Source organism: Salarias fasciatus, chromosome 15 (genome assembly GCF_902148845.1).
Source record: "Salarias fasciatus chromosome 15, fSalaFa1.1, whole genome shotgun sequence".
NCBI lineage: Eukaryota > Metazoa > Chordata > Actinopteri > Blenniiformes > Blenniidae > Salarias > Salarias fasciatus.
In genome coordinates, this window is record NC_043759.1 from 28,883,854 (window position 1) to 28,907,768 (window position 23,915).

General features: G+C 42.4%; 1 protein-coding gene and 1 long non-coding RNA gene across 2 annotated transcripts in view; one reads left to right on the top strand and one right to left on the bottom strand.

Moving 5' to 3' along the window:
• LOC115401902 (uncharacterized) overlaps positions 1 to 18,187 on the bottom strand; it is a 34,838-nt gene extending 16,651 nt beyond the window's left edge. Inside the window, exons 1-5 of the mRNA XM_030110282.1 lie at positions 17,879 to 18,187; positions 17,688 to 17,773; positions 16,613 to 16,749; positions 16,076 to 16,489; positions 15,784 to 15,979 (exon numbers count right to left, since the gene is read on the bottom strand). Coding sequence (XP_029966142.1) covers positions 15,784 to 15,979; positions 16,076 to 16,489; positions 16,613 to 16,749; positions 17,688 to 17,727 — 787 coding nt within the window. The 5' untranslated portion in view covers positions 17,728 to 17,773; positions 17,879 to 18,187. The remainder of the gene's footprint in view (positions 1 to 15,783; positions 15,980 to 16,075; positions 16,490 to 16,612; positions 16,750 to 17,687; positions 17,774 to 17,878) is intronic.
• LOC115401903 (uncharacterized) lies at positions 18,187 to 20,437 on the top strand. Its single transcript, XR_003933032.1, has 3 exons — positions 18,187 to 18,950; positions 19,064 to 19,156; positions 20,244 to 20,437. It is a non-coding gene; the product is annotated as an uncharacterized LOC115401903 (long non-coding RNA).
• The last annotated feature ends 3,478 nt before the right edge of the window (positions 20,438 to 23,915 follow it).

Here is a 23,915-nt window from a genome sequence, read left to right on the forward strand (position 1 = left end):
GACAGCAGCTGTCAATCAAACTCTGACACTCAATGACTTCATTCAGTGACTGTGGAAAGCAGATGGCAAAAGCTAACTACTCCTTGTTAGTGGATGGGAGATGCTAACTACTCCATGTTAGTGGATGGAAGATGCTAACAACTCCATGTTACTGGATGGGAGATGCTAGCTACTCCATGTTAGTGGATGGGAGATGCTAACTACTCCATGTTAGTGGATGGGAGATGCTAGCTACTCCATGTTAGTGGATGGGAGATGCTAACTACTCCATGTTAGTGGATGGGACATGCTAACAACTACTTGTTAGTGGATGGGAGATGCTAAGAGCTCCATGTTAGTGGAAGACAGATGCTAAGAGCTCCATGTTAGTGGATGGGAGATGCTAACTACTCCATGTTAGTGGATGGGAGATGCTAACTACTCCATGTTAGTGGATGGGAGATGCTAGCTACTCCATGTTAGTGGATGGGAGATGCGAACTACTCCATGTTAGTGGATGGGACATGCTAACAACTACTTGTTAGTGGATGGGAGATGCTAAGAGCTCCATGTTAGTGGAAGACAGATGCTAAGAGCTCCATGTTAGTGGATGGGAGATGCTAACTACTCCATGTTAGTGGATGGGAGATGCTAACTACTCCATGTTAGTGGATGGGAGATGCTAACAACTCCATGTTAGTGGATGGGAGATGCTAACTACTCCATGTTAGTGGATGGGAGATGCTAACAACTCCATGTTAGTGGATGGGAGATGCTAACTACTCCATGTTAGTGGATGGGCGATGCTAACAACTCCATGTTAGTGGATGGGACATGCTAACTACTCCATGTTAGTGGATGGGAGATGCTAACTACTCCATGTTAGTGGATGGCAGATGCTAACAGCTCCATGTTAGTGGATGTGAGATGCTAACAACTCCATGTTAATGGATGGCAGACGCTAACTACTCCATGTTAGTGGATGGGAGATGCTAACAATTCCATGTTAGTGGATGGAACATGCTAACAACTCTATGCTAGTGGATGACAGATGCTAACAGCTACATGTTAGTGGGTGGACGTCTCAGTCGCTGGCCGGCGGGGAGGCTCGGTCCCGACCAATGCCGCTTGCGGCTTTAATTAGGGACCGAGCCCCGGAGGGCAAGGTGGCCGCAGGCCACCTTGCCCGTAGGGCAAGGTCTCTATTGTTATTCGTTCGTTTGTCGTTCTCCTCTATTATTATTAGGGACCGAGCCCCGGAGGGCAAGGTGGCCGCAGGCCACCTTGCCCGTAGGGCAAGGTCTCTATTGTTATTCGTTCGTTTGTCGTTCTCCTCTATTATTATTATACTAACGCCCAAATAAACGCCAATTTGACCCCCTGAACATGCACGAAAACTCACCAAATTTGGCACGCACATCATGACCGGCGAAAAATTTGATAAAATACAAAAACGAAAACCATCAGCTCTCTAGCGCCACCTATATCCCGAAAAACGTCTAAAACAGTCGCTACGGCCCGCAGGAATGTCGTAGAGAGATCAAACCAACACTCACGCGTTCGTCTCATCGAGATCTAAAATTCACGCACTCAGACCCCTCACCTAAATCCAACAGGAAGTCCGCCATTTCCCTTTCAAAGTAAAATTTTGATCAAAATCACTCCTCACGAAAAAATTATCTCCTCCGAGACCGTTTGTCGTGCAGACATAAGAGTCACACGACGTGAAAGAGGACAAATTTCTCTACAAAAGTTGTGAACAACTTTGTCAAAAGTCTGACGGTGTGGATTTTATTAGCGTTCAAAGTTGGAAGTCTGAAATCCTGCCTTGCTCCGGCCCTCATCCGTTATAATGGGGAAAAAAGGAAAAAAGTTGCCTTTTTTCAGCACCTCGAACAAGTGGCGACTGCGGCTAAACCGTGACTCCTATCAACAAACCGAGCACACGTAAAGTTCCAGCAGGTTCTCCTGAACAAGATGATGTAACATAAGTGAGGAAATATGATGATATATGCATGTTGACACAGGTAAGAATTGGGGTGCGCTCTGCATTTTTTTTGCTCTCAGTTATAATGGAGCCGGATGGGGAAAAATCTCGCGCTTCTCACAAACTGAGGCCTCTGCGGTCCAAACTAAAAGTCTGAATGCTCTGAAAGCCTCACCAACTGAAAGACAACTAATTTTCCTATCAAACGTGATATTTTTTGTTCAGTTTTGCCAAACAGGAAAGGTACAAGGAGCAGTTGTTTCGCAGAAGGAAACTGTAATTTTCTCCTCTCTCCACTCTAACTGAAATGACCATATATGGGCATGCAGAGCAGTTACACAGCTGACAGCAGCTGTCAATCAAACTCTGACACTCAATGACTTCATTCAGTGACTCAGGAAAGCAGATGGCAAAAGCTAACTACTCCTTGTTAATGGATGGGAGATGCTAACGACTCCATGTTGGTGGATGGAACATGCTAACAACTCCATGTTAGCGGATGACTGAAGCCACCAGCTCCATGTTAATGGATGGAACATGCTTAGAACTCCATGTTAGTGGATGGGAGATGCTAACTCCTCCATGTTAGTGGATGACAGATGCTAGCTACTCTATGTTAGTGGATGGAACATGCTAACTACTCCATGTTAGTGGATGGGAGATGCTAGCTACTCCATGTTAGTGGATGGAAGATGCTAACTACTCCATGTTAGTGGATGGGAGATGCTAACTCCTCCATGTTAGTGGATGACAGATGCTAGCTACTCTATGTTAGTGGATGGGAGATGCTAACAACTCCATGTTAGTGGATGGGAGATGCTAGCTACTCCATGTTAGTGAATGGGAGATGCTAACTACTCCATGTTAGTGGATGGGAGATGCTAACTACTCCATGTTAGTGGATGGGAGACGCTAACTACTCCATGTTAGTGGATGGGAGATGCTAACTACTCCATGTTAGTGGATGGGAGATGCTAACTACTCCATGTTAGTGGATGGGAGATGCTAACAGCTCCATGTTAGTGGATGGGAGATGCTAACTACTCCATGTTAGTGGATGGGAGATGCTAACAACTCCATGTAAGTGGATGGCAGACGCTAACTACTCAATGTCCGTGGATGGGAGATGCTAACAACTCCATGTTAGTGGATGGGAGATGCTAACTACTCAATGTTAGTGGATGGGAGATGCTAACTACTCCATGTTAGCGGATGGAAGATGCTAACAACTCCATGTTAGTGGATGGGAGATGCTAACTACTCCATGTTAGTGGATGGGAGATGCTAACAACTCCATGTTAGTGGATTACAGATGCTAACAGCTACATGTTAGTGAATGGGACATGCTAAAAACTCCATGTTAGTGGATGACAGATGCTAACAGCTCCATGTTAGTGGACTGGGCATGCTAACAACTCCATGTTAGTGGATGACAGATGCTAATAACAACTCCCATGTTAATGTATGGACGTCTCAGTCGTGGGCTGGCGCGGAGGCTCGGTCCCGACCAATGCCGCTTGCGGCTTTAATTATTATACTAACGCCCAAATAAACGCCAATTTGACCCCCTGAACATGCACGAAAACTCACCAAATTTGGCACGCACATCATGACCGGCGAAAAATTTGATAAAATACAAAAACGAAAACCATCAGCTCTCTAGCGCCACCTATATCCCGAAAAACGTCTAAAACAGTCGCTACTGCCCGCAGGAATGTCGTAGAGAGATCAAACCAACACTCACGCGTTCGTCTCATCGAGATCTAAAATTCACGCGCTCAGACCCCTCACCTAAATCCAACAGGAAGTCCGCCATTTCCCTTTCAAAGTAAAATTTTGATCAAAATCACTCCTCACGAAAAAATTATCTCCTCCGAGACCGTTTGTCGTGCAGACATAAGAGTCACAAGACGTGAAACAGGACAAATTTCTCTACAAAAGTTGTGAACAACTTTGTCAAAAGTCTGACGGTGTGGATTTTATTAGCGTTCAAAGTTGGAAGTCTGAAATCCTGCCTTGCTCCGGCCCTCATCCGTTATAATGGGGAAAAAAGGAAAAAAGTCGCCTTTTTTCAGCACCTCGAACAAGTGGCGACTGCGGCTAAACCGTGACTCCTATCAACAAACCGAGCACACGTAAAGTTCCAGCAGGTTCTCCTGAACAAGATGATGTAACATAAGTGGGGAAATATGATGATATATGCATGTTGACACAGGTAAGAATTGGGGTGCGCTCTGCATTTTTTTTGCTCTCAGTTCTAATGGAGCCGGATGGGGAAAAATGTCGCGCTTCTCACAAACTGAGGCCTCTGCGGTCCAAACTAAAAGTCTGAATGCTCTGAAAGCCTCACCAACTGAAAGACAACTAATTTTCCTATCAAACGTGATATTTTTTGTTCAGTTTTGCCAAACAGGAAAGGTACAAGGAGCAGTTGTTTCGCAGAAGGAAACTGTAATTTTCTCCTCTCTCCACTCTAACTGAAATGACCATATATGGGCATGCAGAGCAGTTACACAGCTGACAGCAGCTGTCAATCAAACTCTGACACTCAATGACTTCATTCAGTGACTCAGGAAAGCAGATGGCAAAAGCTAACTACTCCTTGTTAATGGATGGGAGATGCTAACGACTCCATGTTGGTGGATGGAACATGCTAACAACTCCATGTTAGCGGATGACTGAAGCCACCAGCTCCATGTTAATGGATGGAACATGCTTAGAACTCCATGTTAGTGGATGGGAGATGCTAACTCCTCCATGTTAGTGGATGACAGATGCTAGCTACTCTATGTTAGTGGATGGGAGATGCTAACTACTCCATGTTAGTGGATGGGAGATGCTAGCTACTCCATGTTAGTGGATGGGAGATGCTAACTACTCCATGTTAGTGGATGGGAGATGCTAACTCCTCCATGTTAGTGGATGACAGATGCTAGCTACTCTATGTTAGTGGATGGGAGATGCTAACAACTCCATGTTAGTGGATGGGAGATGCTAGCTACTCCATGTTAGTGGATGGGGGATGCTAACTACTCCATGTTAATGGATGGAACATGCTAAGAACTCCATGTTAGTGGATCGGAGATGCTAACTACTTCATGTTAGTGGATGGGAGATGCTAACTACTCCATGTTAGTGGATGGGAGATGCTAACTACTCCATGTTAGTGGATGGGGGATGCTAACTACTCCATGTTAGTGGATGGGAGATGCTAACTACTCCATGTTAGTGGATGACTGATGCCACCAGCTCCATGTTAATGGATGGAACATGCTAAGAACTCCATGTTAGTGGATGGGAGATGCTAACTACTTCATGTTAGTGGATGGGAGATGCTAACTACTCCATGTTAGTGGATTCGAGATGCTAACTACTCCATGTTAGTGGATGGGGGATGCTAACTACTCCATGTTAGTGGATGGGGGATGCTAACTACTCCATGTTAGTGGATGGGGGATGCTAACTACTCCATGTTAATTGATGGGAGATGCTAACAGCTTGATGTTAGTGGATGGGAGATGCTAACTACTCCATGTTAGTGGATGGGAGATGCTAACTACTCCATGTTAGTGGATGGGAGATGCTAACAACTCAATGTTAGTGGATGGGAGATGCTAACAGCTCCGTGTTAGTGGGTGGTAGATGCTAACAGCTACATGTTAGTGGATGGGACATGCTAACTACTCCATGTTAGTGGATGGGAGATGCTAACTACTCCATGTTAGTGGATGGGAGATGCTAACTACTCCATGTTAGTGGATGCAAGATGCTAACTACTCCATGTTAGTGGATGGGAGATGCTAACTACTCCATGTTAGTGGATGGGACATGCCAACTACTCCATGTTAGTGGATGGGAGATGCTAACTACTCCATGTTAGTGGATGGGACATGCCAACTACTCCATGTTAGTGGATGGGAGATGCTAACTACTCCATGTTAGTGGATGGGAGATGCTAACTACTCCATGTTAGTGGATGGGAGATGCTAACTACTCCATGTTAGTGGATGGGAGATGCTAACAACTCTGTGTTAATGGAAGACAGATTCTAAAAGCTTCATGTTAGTGGGTGGACGTCTCAGTCGCTGGCCGGCGGGGAGGCTCGGTCCCGACCAATGCCGCTTGCGGCTTTAATTAGGGACCGAGCCCCGGAGGGCAAGGTGGCCGCAGGCCACCTTGCCCGTAGGGCAAGGTCTCTATTGTTATTCGTGTGTTTCTCGTTCTCGTTCTCGTTCTTCTTCATTATTATACTGACCTACCAAGTAAACGCAAATTTGACCCCCTAAACATGCACGAAAACTCACCAAATTTGGCACGCACATCATGACCGGCAAAAAATTTTATAAAATGGAAAAAAAAAACAACATCTGCTCTCTAGCGCCACCAAGATCCCAAAAAACGTCTAAAACAGTCGCTACGGCCCGCAGGAATGTCGTAGCGAGATCAAACCAACACTCACGCGTTCGTCTCATCGAGATCTACATTTCACGCGCTGACACCCCTGACCTAAATCCAACAGGAAGTCCGCTTTTTCCCTTTCAAAGTAAAATTTTGATCAAAATCACTCCTCACGAAAAAATTATCTCCTCCGAGACCGTTTGTCGTACACACATAAGAGTCACGCGACGTGAAAGAGGACAAATTTCTCTACAAAAGTTGTGAACAACTTTGTCAAAAGTCTAACGGTGTGGATTTTATTAGCGTTCAAAGTTGGAAGTCTGAAATCCTGCCTTGCTCCGGCCCTCATCCGTTATAATGGGGAAAAAAGGAAAAAAGTCGCCTTTTTTCAGCACCTCGAACAAGTGGCGACTGCGGCTAAACCGTGACTCCTATCAACAAACCGAGCACACGGAAAGTTCCAGCAGGTTCTCCTGAACAAGATGATGTAACATAAGTGGGGAAATATGATGATATATGCATGTTGACACAGGTAAGATTTGGGGTGCGCTCTGCATTTTTTTTGCTCTCAGTTATAATGGAGCCGGATGGGGAAAAATCTCGCGCTTCTCACAAACTGAGGCCTCTGCGGTCCAAACTAAAAGTCTGAATGCTCTGAAAGCCTCACCAACTGAAAGACAACTAATTTTCCTATCAAACGTGATATTTTTTGTTCAGTTTTGCCAAACAGGAAAGGTACAAGGAGCAGTTGTTTCGCAGAAGGAAACTGTAATTTTCTCCTCTCTCCACTCTAACTGAAATGACCATATATGGGCATGCAGAGCAGTTACACAGCTGACAGCAGCTGTCAATCAAACTCTGACACTCAATGACTTCGTTCAGTGACTCAGGAAAGCAGATGGCAAAAGCTAACTACTCCTTGTTAATGGATGGGAGATGCTAACGACTCCATGTTGGTGGATGGAACATGCTAACAACTCCATGTTAGCGGATGACTGAAGCCACCAGCTCCATGTTAATGGATGGAACATGCTTAGAACTCCATGTTAGTGGATGGGAGATGCTAACTCCTCCATGTTAGTGGATGACAGATGCTAGCTTCTCCATGTTAGGGGATGGGAGATGCTAACTACTCCATGTTAGTGGATGGGAGATGCTAACTCCTCCATGTTAGTGGATGACAGATGCTAGCTACTCTATGTTAGTGGATGGGACATGCTAACTACTCCATGTTAGTGGATGGGAGATGCTAGCTACTCCATGTTAGTGGATGGGAGATGCTAACTACTCCATGTTAGTGGATGGGAGATGCTAACTACTCCATGTTAGTGGATGACACATGCTAACAGCTCCATGTTAGTGGATGGGAGATGCTAACAACTCCATGTTAGTGGATGGGAGATGCTAACTACTCCATGTTAGTGGATGGGAGATGCTAACAACTCCATGTTAGTGGATGGGAGATGCTAACTACTCCATGTTAGTGGATGGGAGATGCTAACTACTCCATGTTAGCGGATGGAAGATGCTAACAACTCCATGTTAGTGGATGGGAGATGCTAACTACTCCATGTTAGTGGATGGGAGATGCTAACAACTTCATGTTAGTGGATTACAGATGCTAACAGCTACATGTTAGTGAATGGGACATGCTAAAAACTCCATGTTAGTGGATGACAGATGCTAACAGCTCCATGTTAGTGGACTGGGCATGCTAACAACTCCATGTTAGTGGATGACAGATGCTAATAACAACTCCCATGTTAGTGTATGGACGTCTCAGTCGTGGGCTGGCGTGGAGGCTCGGTCCCGACCAATGCCGCTTGCGGCTTTAATTATTATTATACTCCCCGCGCCTTTGACCTCAAATTTGACCCCCTAAACATGCACGAAAACTCACCAAATTTGGCACGCACATCGTGAACGGCGAAAAATTTTATTAAATACAAAAATAAAAACTATCAGCTCTCTAGCGCCACCTATATCCCCAAAAACGTCTAAAACAGTCGCTACGGCCCGCAGGAATGTCGTAGAGAGATCAAACCAACACTCACGCGTTCGGCTCATCATGATCTACATTTCACGCGCTGACACCCCTGACCTAAATCCAACAGGAAGTCTGCTATTTCCCTTTCAAAGTAAAATTTTGATCAAAATCACTCCTCACGAAAAAATTATCTCCTCCGAGACCGTTTGTCGCACACACATAAGAGTCACGCGACGTGAAAGAGGACAAATTTCTCTACAAAAGTTGTGAACAACTTTGTCAAAAGTCTAACGGTGTGGATTTTATTAGCGTTCAAAGTTGGAAGTCTGAAATCCTGCCTTGCTCCGGCCCTCATCCGTTATAATGGGGAAAAAAGGAAAAAAGTCGCCTTTTTTCAGCACCTCAAACAAGTGGCGACTGCGGCTAAACCGTGACTGCTATCAACAAACCGAGCACACGTAAAGTTCCAGCAGGTTCTCCTGAACAAGATGATGTAACATAAGTGGGGAAATATGATGATATATGCATGTTGACACAGGTAAGAATTGGGGTGCGCTCTGCATTTTTTTTGCTCTCAGTTATAATGGAGCCGGATGGGGAAAAATCTCGCGCTTCTCACAAACTGAGGCCTCTGGGGTCCAAACTAAAAGTCTGACTGCTCTGAAAGCCTCACCAACTGAAAGACAACAAATTTTCCTATCAAACGTGATATTTTTGGTTCAGTTATGCCAAACAGCAAAGGAACAAGGAGCAGTTGTTTCCCCGAAAAAGACTTTTATTTTCTCCTCTCTCCACTCTAACTCACATTACCATATATGGGCATGCATTGCAGTTACACAGCTGACAGCAGCTGTCAATCAAACTCTGCCACTGATTGCCTTCATTCAGTGACTCTCAAAAGCAGATGGGAGAAGCTAACAACTCCATGTTAGTGGATGGAACATGCTAACAACTCCATGTTAGTGGATGACTGATGCCACCAGCTCCATGTTAATGGAAGGAACATGCTAACAACTCCATGTTAGTGGATGTGAGATGCTAACTACTCCATGTTAGTGGATGGGAGATGCTAACTACTCCATGTTAGTGGATGTGAGATGCTAACTACTCCATGTTATTGGATGTGAGATGCTAACTTCTCTATGTTCGTGGATGGCAGATGCTAGCTACTCCATGTTAGTGGATGGGAGATGCTAACTACTCCATGTTAGTGGATGGGAGATGCTAACTACTCCATGTTAGTGGATGGGACATGCTAACTACTCCATGTTATTGGATGGGAGAAGCTAACTACTCCATGTTAGTGGATGGGAGATGCTAACAGCTCCATGTTAGTGGATGGGACATGCTAACAACTCCATCTTCGTGGATGACAGATGCCAACAGCTCCATGTTAGTGGATGGGAGATGCTAACTACTTCATGTTAGTGGATGGGAGATGCTAACTACTCCATGTTAGTGGATGGGAGATGCTAACTCCTCCATGTTAGTGGATGGGAGATGCTAACTACTCAATGTTCGTGGATGGGAGATGCTAACTACTCCATATTGGTGGATGGGAGATGCTAACTACTCCATGTTAGTGGATGGGAGATGCTAACAGCTACATGTTAGTGGATGGGAGATGCTAACAGCTCCATGTTAGTGGGTGGTAGATGCTAACAGCTCCTTGTTAGTGGATGGGAGCTGCTAACTACTCCATGTTAGTGGATGGGAGATGCTAACTCCTCCATGTTAGTGGATGGGAGATGCTAACTACTCCATGTTAGTGGATGGGAGATGCTAACTACTCCATGTTAGTCGATGGGAGATGCTAACTGCTCCATGTTAGTGGATGGGACATGCTAACTACTCCATGTTAGTGGATGGGACATGCTAACTACTTCATGTTAGTGGATGGAAGATGCTAACTACTCCATGTTAGTGGATGGGAGATGTTAAGTACTCAATCTTAGTGGTTGGGAGATGCTATCTACTCCATGTTACTGGATGGGAGATGCTAACAGCTACATCTTAGTGAATGGGACATGTTAGCAACTCCATGTTAGTGGATGACAGATGCTAAGAGCTACATGTTAGTGGATGACAGAAGCTAACAACTGCATGTTAGTGGATGGGACATGCTAACAACTCTGTTTTAATGAAAGACAGATTCTAACAGCTTCATGTTAGTGGGTGGACGTCTCAGTCGCTGGCCGGCGGGGAAGCTCGGTCCCGACCAATGCCGCTTGCGGCTTTAATTAGGGACCGAGCCCGGAGGGCATGGTGGCCGCAGGCCACCATGCCCGTAGGGCAAGGTCTCTATTGTTCTTCCGGTGTTTGTCGTTCTCGTTCTTCATTATTATACTGACCTACCAAGTAAACGCAAATTTGACCCCCTAAACATGCACGAAAACTCACCAAATTTGGCACACACATCGTGACCGGCGAAAAATTTTATAAAATACAAAAACGAAAACCATCGGCTCTCTAGCGCCACCTATATCCCGAAAAACGTCTAAAACAGACGCTACGGCCCGCAGGAATGTCGTAGAGAGATCAAACCAACACTCACGCGTTCGTCTCATCAAGATCTACATTTCACGCGCTCACACCCCTGACCTAAATCCAACAGGAAGTCCGCTATTTCCCTTTCAAAGTAAAATTTTGATCAAAATCACTCCTCACGAAAAAAATTATCTCCTCCGAGACCGTTTGTCGCACAGACATAAGAGTCACACGACGTGAAAGAGGACAAATTTCTCTACAAAAGTTGTGAACAACTTTGTCAAAAGTCTGACGGTGTGGATTTTATTAGCGTACAAAGTTGGAAGTCTGAAATCCTGCCTTGCTCCGGCCCTCATCCGTTATAATGGGGAAAAAAGGAAAAAAGTCGCCTTTTTTCAGCACCTCGAACAAGTGGCGACTGCGGCTAAACCGTGACTCCTATCAACAAACCGAGCACATGGAAAGTTCCAGCAGGTTCTCCCGAACAAGATGATGTAACATAAGTGGGGAAAATATCATGTTATATGTATGTTTTCACAGGTAAGAAAAGGTGTGCGCTCTGCATTTTTTTTGTTCTCAGTTATAATGGAGCCAGATGGGGAAAAATCTCGCGCTTCTCACAAACTGAGGCCTCTGCGGTCCAAACGAAACGTCTGACTGCTCTGAAAGCCTCACCAACTGAAAGAAAACAAATTTTCCTATGAAACGTGATATTTTTTGTTCAGTTTTGCCAAACAGCAAAGGAACAAGGAGCAGTTGTTTCCCCAAAAAAGGCTTTTATTTTCTCCTCTCTCCACTCTAACTGAAATGACCATATATGGGCATACATTGCAGTTACACAGCTGACAGCAGCTGTCAATCAAACTCTGACACTCAATGACTTCATTCAGTGACTGTCAAAAGCAGCTGGGAGAAGCTAACAACTCCATGTTAGTGGATGACTGATGCCACCAGCTCCATGTTAATGGATGGAACATGCTCACAACTCAATGTTAGTGGATGGGAGACGCTAACTACTCCATGTTAGTGGATGGGAGATGCTAACAGCTCCATGTTCGTGGATGGGAGATGCTAACTACTCCATGTTAGTGGATGGGAGATGCTAACAACTCCATGTAAGTGGATGGCAGACGCTAACTACTCAATGTTAGTGGATGGGAGATGCTAACAGCTCCATGTTAGTGGATGGGACATGCTAACTACTCCATGTTAGTGGATGGGAGATGCTAACAATTCCATGTTAGTGGATGGGAGATGCTAAGAACTCCATGTTAGTGGATGGGAGATGCTAACTACTCCATGTTAGTGGATGGGAGATGCTAACTACTCCATGTTAGTGGATGGGAGATGCTAACTACTCCATGTTAGTGGATGGGAGATGCTAGCTACTCCATGTTAGTGGATGGGAGATGCTAACTACTCCATGTTAGTGGATGGGAGATGCTAGCTACTCCATGTTAGTGGATGGGAGATGCTAACTACTCCATGTTAGTGGATGGGAGATGCTAACTACTCCATGTTAGTGGATGGGAGATGCTAACTACTCCATGTTAGTGGATGGGACATGCTAACTACTCCATGTTAGTGGATGGAACATGCTAACTCCTGCTTGTTAGTGGATGACAGATGCTAGCTACTCCATGTTAGTGGATGGGAGATGCTAACTACTCCATGTTACTGGATGGGAGATGCTAACTACTCCATGTTAGTGGATGGAAGATGCTAACAATTCCATGTTAGTGGATGGGAGATGCTAACAACTCCATGTTAGTGGATGGGAGATGCTAACAACTCCATGTTAGTGGATTACAGATGCTAACAGCTACATGTTAGTGAATGGGACATGCGAAAAACTCCATGTTAGTGGATGACAGATGATAACAGCTCCATGTTAGTGGACTGGGCATGCTAACAACTCCATTTTAGTGGATGGCAGATGCTAACAACTCCCATGTTAGTGTATGGACGTCTCAGTCGTGGGCTGCCGCGGAGGCTCGGTCCCGACCAATGCCGCTTGCGGCTTTAATTATTATACTAACGCCCAAAGAAACGCAAATTTGACCCCCTAAACATGCACGAAAACTCACCAAATTTGGCACGCACATCGTGAACGGCGAAAAATTTTATTAAATACAAAAATAAAAACTATCAGCTCTCTAGCGCCACCTATATCCCCAAAAACGTCTAAAACAGTTGCTGCGACCTGCAGGAATGTCGTAGAGAGATCAAACCAACACTCACGCGTTCATCTCATCATGATCTACATTTCACGCGCTGACACCCCTGACCTAAATCCAACAGGAAGTCCACTATTTCCCTTTCAAAGTAAAATTTTGATCAAAATCACTCCTCACGAAAAAATTATCTCCTCCGAGACCGTTTGTCGTACAGACATAAGAGTCACGCGGCGTGAAAGAGGAGAAATTTCTCTACAAAAGTTGTGAACAACTTTGTCAAAAGTCTAACGGTGTGCATTTTATTAGCGTTCAAAGTTGGAAGTCTGAAATCCTGCCTCTCTCCGGCCCTCATCCGTTATAATGGGGAAAAAAGGAAAAAAGTCGCCTTTTTTCAGCACCTCGAACAAGTGGCGACTACGGCTAAACCGTGACTCCTATCAACAAACCGAGCACACGTAAAGTTCCAGCAGGTTCTCCTGAACAAGATGATGTAACATAAGTGGGGAAATATGATGATATATGCATGTTGACACAGGTAAGAATTGGGGTGCGCTTTGCATTTTTTTTGCTCTCAGTTATAATGGAGCCAGATGGGGAAAAATCTTGCGCTTCTCACAAACTGAGGCCTCTACGGTCCAAACTAAAAGTCTGACTGCTCTGAAAGCCTCACCAACTGAAAGACAACAAATTTTCCTATCAAACGTGATATTTTTTGTTCAGTTATGCCAAACAGCAAAGGAACAAGGAGCAGTTGTTTCCCCAAAAAAGACTTTTATTTTCTCCTCTCTCCACTCTAACTCACATTACCATATATGGGCATGCATTGCAGTTACACAGCTGACAGCAGCTGTCAATCAAACTCTGCCACTGATTGCCTTCATTCAGTGACTCTCAAAAGCAGATGGGAGAAGCTAACAAGTCCATGTAAGTGGATGGAACATGCTAACAACTCCATGTTAGTGGATGACTGATGCCACCAGCTCCATGTTAATGGATGGAACATGCTAAGAACTCCATGTTAGTGAATGGGAGATGCTAACTACTCCATGTTAGTGGATGGGAGATGCTAGCTACTCCATGTTAGTGGATGGGAGATGCTAACTACTCCATGTTAGTGGATGGGAGATGCTAGCTACTCCATGTTAGTGGATGGGACATGCTAACTACTCCATGTTAGTGGATGGGAGATGCTAACTACTCCATGTTAGTGGATGGGAGATGCTAACAGCTCCATGTTAGTGGATGGGAGATGCTAACAGCTCCATGTTAGTGGATGGGACATGCTAACAACTCCATCTTAGTGGATGACAGATGCTAACTACTCCATGTTAGTGGATGGGAGATGCGAATAACTCAATGTTAGTGGATGGGAGATGCTAACAGCTCCATGATAGTGGGTGGTAGATGCTAACAGCTACATGTTAGTGGATGGGAGATGCTAACTACTCCATGTTAGTGGATGGGAGATGCTAACTACTCCATGTTAATGGATGGAACATGCTAAGAACTCCATGTTAGTGAATGGGAGATGCTAACTACTCCATGTTAGTGGATGGGAGATGCTAGCTACTCCATGTTAGTGGATGGGAGATGCTAACTACTCCATGTTAGTGGATGGGAGATGCTAACTACTCCATATTAGTGGATGGGACATGCTAACAACTCCATCTTAGTGGATGACAGATGCTAACTACTCCATGTTAGTGGATGGGAGATGCGAATAACTCAATGTTAGTGGATGGGAGATGCTAACAGCTCCATGATAGTGGGTGGTAGATGCTAACAGCTACATGTTAGTGGATGGGAGATGCTAACTACTCCATGTTAGTGGATGGGACATGCTAACTACTCCATGTTAGTGGATGGGAGATGCTAACTACTCCATGTTAGTGGATGGGAGATGCTAACTACTCCATGTTAGTGGATGGGAGATGCTAACTACTCCATGTTAGTGGATGGGAGACGCTAACTACTCCATGTTAGTGGATGGGAGATGCTAACTACTCCATGTTAGTGGATGGGAGATGCTAACAACTCTGTGTTAATGGAAGACAGATTCTACAAGCTTTATGTTAGTCGGTGGACGTCTCAGTCGCTGGCCAGCGTGGAGGCTCGGTCCCGACCAATGCCGCTTGCGGCTTTAATGTTATACATCTTTCTATAAACAACGTGAAAACTGTTTAAACCGAACTTATCCTTTAAGTTTTTAAGTGTAATGACAGTGATGTTCATAGGTATGCTTCCTGCGTCCCTAACATGTTCAAATCTGAAAGGATTTATTAAACTCACTGCCAGCGAGTCTGAGATGCACCTCATTTTTGCCATGAAAAATTTATACACAGTTTAAAATCTCTGTAATTATGAACTGTGACGATACAGTCACTATTTAGCTATGCATCTGTTTTATTAATAACGTGTGATTAATTTAATATGTATACACAATTATAACCACGTCTTACTACACCACCATCAAAGGAGTTTAACACTACAATTCAAACAACAATAGAATATAAGAAAAAAAAAAAACTTTTTAAAAACTGCAGACCCACTGATTTTCCCAGAGACCCACTCAAATCACCATCTGTTGGTCCTGGGTACTCACGACAATGAAAACCTATGAACATCACTGTGACATCAAACATTTTTTAAAGACAATGATTACTGAAAACATGCAGGACTGCAGCCTTCCAGGACCAGGAAGGCCCACCCCTCATTAAGACCTACTTAAGTGAGTTTCGTTGCTAAAGATCTAGTGATCTTGGTTTCACCTCTTTCTTTGTGTCCTAAATCCTGGAGGACACCTTCATCTGAGGAGCGATCCAAAATAATGGTTGAGTCAGTTGAATCATCGGTGTCACTTCGTTGGCCAACACGACGCTTCTTTGGCTGACTTCCACCTGGACTCGCCTTTTGAGGGGATCTCACATTTTGGAGTCTTTTGTACAGTTGTGCGTACACTGTGATCTGTGGCAGAACGTTTAATTTAATTCCTTTGAACCGCTACAACAATTTCAAGCAGTAAATACCATGGCCATTGTGTGGATACATTTCAACACTTACCCACGATGTCTTCTTGCTGCCTTTGTCCTGGAGCATGGGGTAGTACTGGACTATTCTCTTGGCCATCGCTGTTACTTCTGGTTTCGAAGGGTATCTGTCTGAATCCCCATCACCTTTTGCCCTCAGGATTGCAATCATGCTTGTCATAGTGTTTCGGATGAGTCGACATCTCAGGTCCTTGGACATTTCAAAGTTGCCCTCCTCGCCTTTTTTCGCTAACTCAAAGTATTGTTTTCGGACTTGTTCAAGTTCAGAGTCTGTGTGCAACACATACTCTGGAAAGGACAACTTGACCGTCTTTTCTGGAGTCATACACTTTGCAGGGCACTCTTTCACTGGAGTGGATGCTTGTGGCATGGATGCTTGTGGCAAAGGTGATTCGGTAACAGAGGTACCACTGTCTCTGCCAACTTCCTGTAAAAAAAAGAAAAAAGAAAAAACCCAAAGCATAATAATTGCATAAAATGACGAAATTAAATTTAAAATTGTGTACAATGAGAAGTTCAATTTGTTATGTAGTCTCATTTCCAAACAGACCTCATCGAAATCATCACGACAGGCATGACAGGCATGCCAGACCGCTTTTCTCCGAAAGAAATTTTCTGGGCCTGGGAAGAGATCCCGGAGGTCCTCACGAGACAGGGTGCCCAAGACTTCCTCACTTATGTTTGCAGCTGTGAACATTTTGGAATGCATAAAAAGTTGAATCATTACTGTACTGCAGTCATAACTGGCCCGAATTAAAGAAGCTACTTGATACAGCTGTACAAGAAAGTAAGAGAATGTAATGTGAAGTGCAAAAAAACCTCACTTTAAAGATACAAAGACACTGCATTTCTAGCTTTTAAAATAGTTAAACGTCTGTAAAAATATATGTGCCTTATCTGCATAGGATGGCAGTGTTTTCTTTATAGTGTTCACATTTAAATATTTTTTTTGAACTGTAAGCAATATTTGCACTTTCATATTAAGTGTATATAAACTGAAAAAATATTGGCGTGTGTGTGCACACGCGTGAAAACAACTTGACTTCACTGACCCAAGGCTTGTGCTATCACGTTACCCCAGAACCAGCATATCATATTATTTAATCCTTCATTTCAACAAAACCTACCCTTCTTTTTTTAAAGCGTACATGTTGGTCATGATGGTTTCTATATTACCAATGTTCAAATGTAAACATTACTATGTGTGCAGTATATGTAACACATGTAAGAAATACTTGCACTGTGAAAAAAATATCAATATAAAATTTGGGTGAACTTGAACAGCTTGTCGATGCAATGGGTCCTGTAAATTTTGGGGGTGGTGAGGCTTTTTTTTTTGAAGCCCAAGCATGCTCACTGTCATTAATTAACTCCGAATAACTTGAGCAACGAAATTGCTGTTTATATCATCACGAAAAAGTACTGCATTTGTCATTATGCACTGAAAAATGAAATGCACTGAAATTTCACAATATTTTAGTTGAATTTTTGATTTTAGTTCCATACTCAAATATGCATAAACTATAAAAATATACACATGACATTTTATATAACACCACACATTCTGAAAAAAACCAATTAAAAGCAAGTTTTATAATAGCTGGAGTTCATTTGAGCAAACTTACCTTTCAAAGTCGATTTCGCAATGTCATCAAGTTGGTCCATGCTGGTAAGCTAATTAGCAAGGTAGCTTTGAGCTCTCCTCGTCGGTCTGGTTGCACAAGAAACATGATAAAACAATTTTAATAAGGATAACGTGTATTAAAAACTCTGGTATATTGATGCAAGCACATGACTATTTCATAAATGTACTTACAATTGTGCAAGTCTTCAAAATATGTCGCAAAGCGCTAGCCAGCCTGTCCGCACCAGGTCCGCACATGGTCTGACAAGCCACACGGTGAGCGTCTCAGCTCAATGATGTCATAATCCGTCGACGGGAGTTGTAGTTCGTAGATCGTCACAATTTAATCTTGAAAATTAAATTCAGACTCGTAGATATTGAAATTTTTGTCATATAGTGAGGAATGTATGAAAAACAAATGTTCAACAGTTATAAATATCCGTTGGCCCACAAATTTATTTCTGCAGTCTAGGGTGCCTACAAAATTACGTCATCACTAAAGTGCGGATGCACTGAGAAAGGCGCAAAAAAAAAAAAAAAAAAAAAAAAAAAGAGAGGGAAAAGAAAAAGAATCTCTCAAACTTTGGCCATTTGGTGCTGGATTCAGCTTGGAGACCTGCTTTACCACCCGACCGAGACAGCATAAGTTGATTCTTGGTAAGTATTGCATTTACTGTGTTTTGTACATTTATAATATTATCAGCAGCTAGGTGTAACAAGAATAACATTCAGTTGAAATTTGTGCATTTTATGTAGTCTTTTCATGAAACCGTTTCAATGAAGTAAGCTATGAAATAGTGTGATGGCTGAGATTTTTACTTGTTTTTACTCTTTCTGCCTCAACAGAATCTTTTCAACTTCCATCTACACTTCTGGACCACCTTACTGCAGTGAGATGATTTGGCGTTGTGTCATATGCTACATTTTTGTGGCACTAACTCTGAAAAAACTACTGGGCCACATTAATACTATGCACAGTCGCAGTCCTGACTTTCGTGTAGTATGTGGCATTGATGGCTGTCCCAGTGAGTACCGGGTGTATAACTCCTATTATTATCACATAAAGCGAAACCATGCACACCACCTTCTGCAAGCTGAAGGAGAGGAGGAGGAGGAAGAGGCATCGACTCTGCATTACTCACCAGAAACATCCGAAATGGCAGCAACAATTAACCAAACAGGGGTGAGCATCCCCGAAATGGCCAGTTCAGCACAAGAACATTCTTCTGAGATTGAAAGAGGTCCACACATCATCAACCAAACGGTAAATTTCTTGTCCAACTTAAATAAAAATATTTTGTATGTCACTGGGCATGAAGACTTAAGGCTATAGCATCATTGTCAATTGTGATTATCCTTTATGTTCATCTGTTTCAGAGTGGATTTCAAGAAGGTCAAGACCACATCAACCTGTGTAAACAAGCAACCGGATTTCTCCTTCAAGCCAGAGAAACCCAGCGCCTAACACAAGTAATTTTTTTTTTTTTTCTCCAATGTCTGGGTTGTAATTTTTTGGATTGGAAGGGTTACTTTGAAAATTTAATACATTATAATCACAAGGTACTTGGTCCATGTTAGGAACCTCTGGTCCTGGTCCATGTTCAGCTGCAATGTGGTTCTCACTCATGCCCAACTGACCAATGTCTTTGGTGACCAACTGATGTTTCTTTCAGAAAGCATGGCTAAAAAATACAAAAAATTTAACTTATTCTTTATTATTTATTATGTCTTTTTTATTCAGCTGTTTTCTTGAATTGGATCCCAGTTTGTGATGATAACAATTATGTTTACATCACATACTCAGTAAATTGGCTCATTCATCTGTAGATGGAAAAACACAACAGTAGTATTTGCTGGTTAGTGGAGGCCAAGCTCAGATTGCAGAAAAAAATTCTGAGGAAGTTATTTATATCATCAGTAATTGAAAATGCTACTCTTCTAACATTGTTATGATGAAAAATTTCCAAAGTTAAAAATGCATAAATTTTATAGAAAATTCCAGAAAGCAGAGAGCTCCATAACATATTTCAGTCAATGAATGAGTGAATATTACAATTGTTAGACAGTCGGCCTACATCTCTGAAATGTTCACTGAGTAAAAACATTACTGTTCATGGTAACGAAAACACAGATGAATAAAGTTATTTGTCCGTTTGCAGATAAATCTTTTGGCTTGTGGAGGGTTGAATTTAATACAACACTTACACAGAGAGACTGAAATATAACAACCGGGAGGGGAAAATCGCTCTTTTATCCCTTGTAGGCATGTGTTCTTCACTTATTAGCTCATTCATTTATCTTATTAAGTTTCTGTTTATTTCTGTATATATTAGCGACCTCCTTATCTCTAGATGCTTCTTTAGTTTTGGAATGTTGACCACAGAGAGCATGTGATATTCAACATCAGTTGATGGATTTTGGATTCTGAAAGCTCATTGCTGAACTTTGAGTAGAGCAATTTCTAACAGCAAAAGTTTTGCCAATCTGTGATTTTGAAGCAAATAGACTGAAAAAAATTAATCGGATCATAATTGTTTTTCCTTTCTTGTCCCTCCAGAGAGCTGTTAACCAGATGGTGAATGGAGTCCAGCAATACCAGGCTTCACTGTTGGAGCACCTGAAACATCAAATGAGTAGTGTGTTCGAGAGACATTCTGGGGACCTGAATCAACTGAAGAGTGAAGTAATGAGCATATTTGACCAGTTTGATGACCCTTTCAACCAAATTTCCACAACATACTTGCAGAATAAGACAATCAAAGAACTCCTTAAACCAGTGGAAGCAGAGATAGTCACCCTCAAAAATGTGGCATGCTATGTTAAAAGTGGTGACCAAAGAGCACTTACTATTAAACACAAAATCTTTTATTATATTCCATTGCTAAAAAGTTTGGAGCAACTCCTGCTGCATCCACAAATTCTTCAAATAATTGAACAAGGGTCACAACCATGCGAGGCTGGATTTTTTGGCGATTTCATTGATGGAGAAATATTTAAGTCACACCCACTGTTTTTGAAATTTCCCACGGCATTGCAATTAGTTCTATATACAGATGAAATTGAATTGTGCAATCCTCTTGGGTCTTGGGCAGCCAAAAACAGACTGCTATTGATTTATTACACCTTAGGTAACATCAATCCCAAACATAGATCAAGACTTTCTGCCATTCGTCTGCTTGCAATGGTAAAATCAAAAGATATTTCTCACTGTGGTATTGATAAGATACTTGAGAGGATTAATCATGACCTGACTGAACTGTATAATGGTGTTGATGTTATGAGTGCAAATGGAAAGAAAAAAATTTACGGAGCACTTATGTCTGTGTGTGGTGATACTCTTGCACAACACGAAGTGGCTGGATTTAAGGAAGGCGTAGGGTTTGCCTACAGTAAATGCCGGCATTGCGAGTGCAACTTTGAAGATATGCAGAAACTATTTAATGAAGAACTCTTTGTTAAAAGAACAATGGCATCTCACATCAAGCAATGCACAGATATTGAAAAGGCAAGCACTGACTTTCTCAAAGAAAGTCTTAAAACAACATATGGAATAAACAGAAAAAGCAAATTGACTGAATTTCCCCACTTTGATATCATTAATCAAACCCCACAAGACATAATGCATGTAATTCTCGAAGGTGTTGCCCCATATGAAATCAAGTGTGTTTTAAAATATTTTGTGTCTTCAGGGTCGATTGATTTAGATAAGCTCAACAGTGCAATTATTGGATTCCCTTATTCACCTCTGGACATAAGAGATAAGCCTTGCCCTATATCAATGAATACACTGTCATCAAATGACAATAAACTGAAACAGTCTGCTGGGCAGATGTTGGTTTTACTGAGGATCTTGCCCTTCCTGTTAAACACAATTGGAGAAAATGAATACACAAAAATGCTGCTCAAGTTTCTGGAGATTGTTCGAATTCTATTTTCACCTATTATTGCCCTCTCAACTCTCTCAAGACTGAAGCTTCTAATAGAGCAACATCTGAAAGATTTCAAATTACTTTTTCCAGATATGACTATTATACCGAAACAACATTACCTTTTGCATCTTCCCTCACAGATCCAAGCACTTGGCCCCACAGTGAGACAGATGTGCATGCGTTTTGAGTCCAAGCATTGCTTTTTCAAGCAGTGGGCTTTGAAAAGCAGTTTTAAGAACATTTGTAAATCCCTTGTAAAGCATAACCAGCTGTATGAATGTAGTCTAAATGTGCATGAGAAACATCCATTATTTTCGAGTGAACTAGAAATGGGCCCTATGTCTGAGGTAAAAAATGTTAACTATGTGGAGGGGAAGATAAAAGACTTTTTTGGAGCTGAAGGAGTAGATTACATTGTCTCTGTACCTTGGATTATGCAACATGGAAATAAGTACATAAGTGGAAAAACTTTGGTTATTTCTAATGTCATCAATAATGTACCAGAGTTTGGACTTGTGAAAAATATGTATGTTGTCAATGGATCACTGTATTGTTTTGAATGTCAGCCTCTTTCCACTGTTGAATGGAATGAGCATTATTTAGCTTATGAGGTAGAAGTTCCTCATCTTGCTCAAGCTAATGTTTTTGTAGATGTTAAGAAAATTATTGATCACACGGCATACTATGATTTGACCTTCAACAATACCAAGTATGTCTCAACTAAGTATGATCTCACTGACATCATTGCACATAACTGCTTTAATGCAAACCAGTAAATACTGCTCATTAAAAGAAGTTTTCACTTCATTGTTTGTGTGCAGGATGAGCATGTCAATTTTTATTTGATTTAACAGAAACTGTCTTTAAGCTGTTACAAACATGTGTATGCTGACAATGTTCTTTATTGTTGAGTTTACAATAAAATGCATTCACTTGAATCAAGTAACATTTCTTTCTTAAATCAAGATGATCTGTCTTATACAAATAATACAGCAGCCTGAAAAATCTATGGAATGTAAAATAAATCTTGTTTCTTCTGAAATATAACTCAATACAAGCTATTTTCAAGATTGTTTGACTTAATGGGCTCTAACTTCGCTGACTGCGCCGAATCCGCCCGCTGTCAGCGGAGGGCAGAGTGCGCCGTCGGCGGATAAAGTCAACGGGGCGTGTCCAGAAAATTGTCCCAATTTCGTGAACCAGGCGCAGTCACGCCTCCATCCCGCCCACCGGCGCAGGTGGCGCAAGAGAGAGGAGAGAAAGTGGGTTTAACCCAGCTGAGCGCAATTTGACCAATCAAATGAACACCTCTCCTTTTTTTCAAAGAAGGACACTGCTACATTAACATGATGAAATACATTTTATTTCCTGGCCTCAATACTAAACCATAGTGAAGCAACAATGTATATGACTGCATTTTGAAATAAATAATCTCTTGTAGAGCTTGGGGAGCCAGACAAATGAAATAAAAATGCAGACACCCTGCATTTAGCGGCTACATACAGACTTTGTAGGGAAAGGGAAAATCTGTTTTTATTTGTGTGCATCATAACTCTTAAAGATACATTTGGGAAAGCACAAAGAATTACAGGTGCCAATCACTCAGCGCAGCTGCACAGCGGAGCTGGGTGAGTCTACTTAGGACTGCTGGTTCAGTTGTCATCAGATCGATGTCCTCTGAAATGATTCCCTGTAATTCCTATCACACACATGGCATTCCGGCCATCCCAGACGAAGGATAATCATTTATGAGAGAATGGTGGCGACATCTGCTATCTGCTCCGTCCTCCACTCTGCTTCACGTGTTGCCAGCATTCTTACCCCCCTCCAAAGGCCGCTATGGTCAGCCAGGCTGTCATATGCAGTGTTTTTGCGCAGGAGCACACCAACAGGTTGCTTTTCTGTAATCTAATGCATTAGAAATTAAGGTAAAGAAACAAAATATTAAATCAAGTGGATCAGCAAAACGTCTGCCTCATATCTGCTTTATTAATGCCTAAAATCAGGTTTTAAAATGTATTGAACTTTTTACAGTGCGCATTTGCGCAGCGTACCTCTCATTCACACTCCGCGCACTCGTTTCCCTGATACACACGCACACACACGCCAACACACACAAAATAGTTGTATTATTAACTGTCAATAATAATCAAGAACATATTAAAATTAGTAAAATAAGTCTCCCCGGCTGCGCACCACACACAGAAAAATAAAGGTCAAATTTTGTACTTAAAAGGTACTTTAATCAGAAAAGTACCCTGCAAGTACATATATGGCCCTTGAAGTGGTTTACTGTAGAC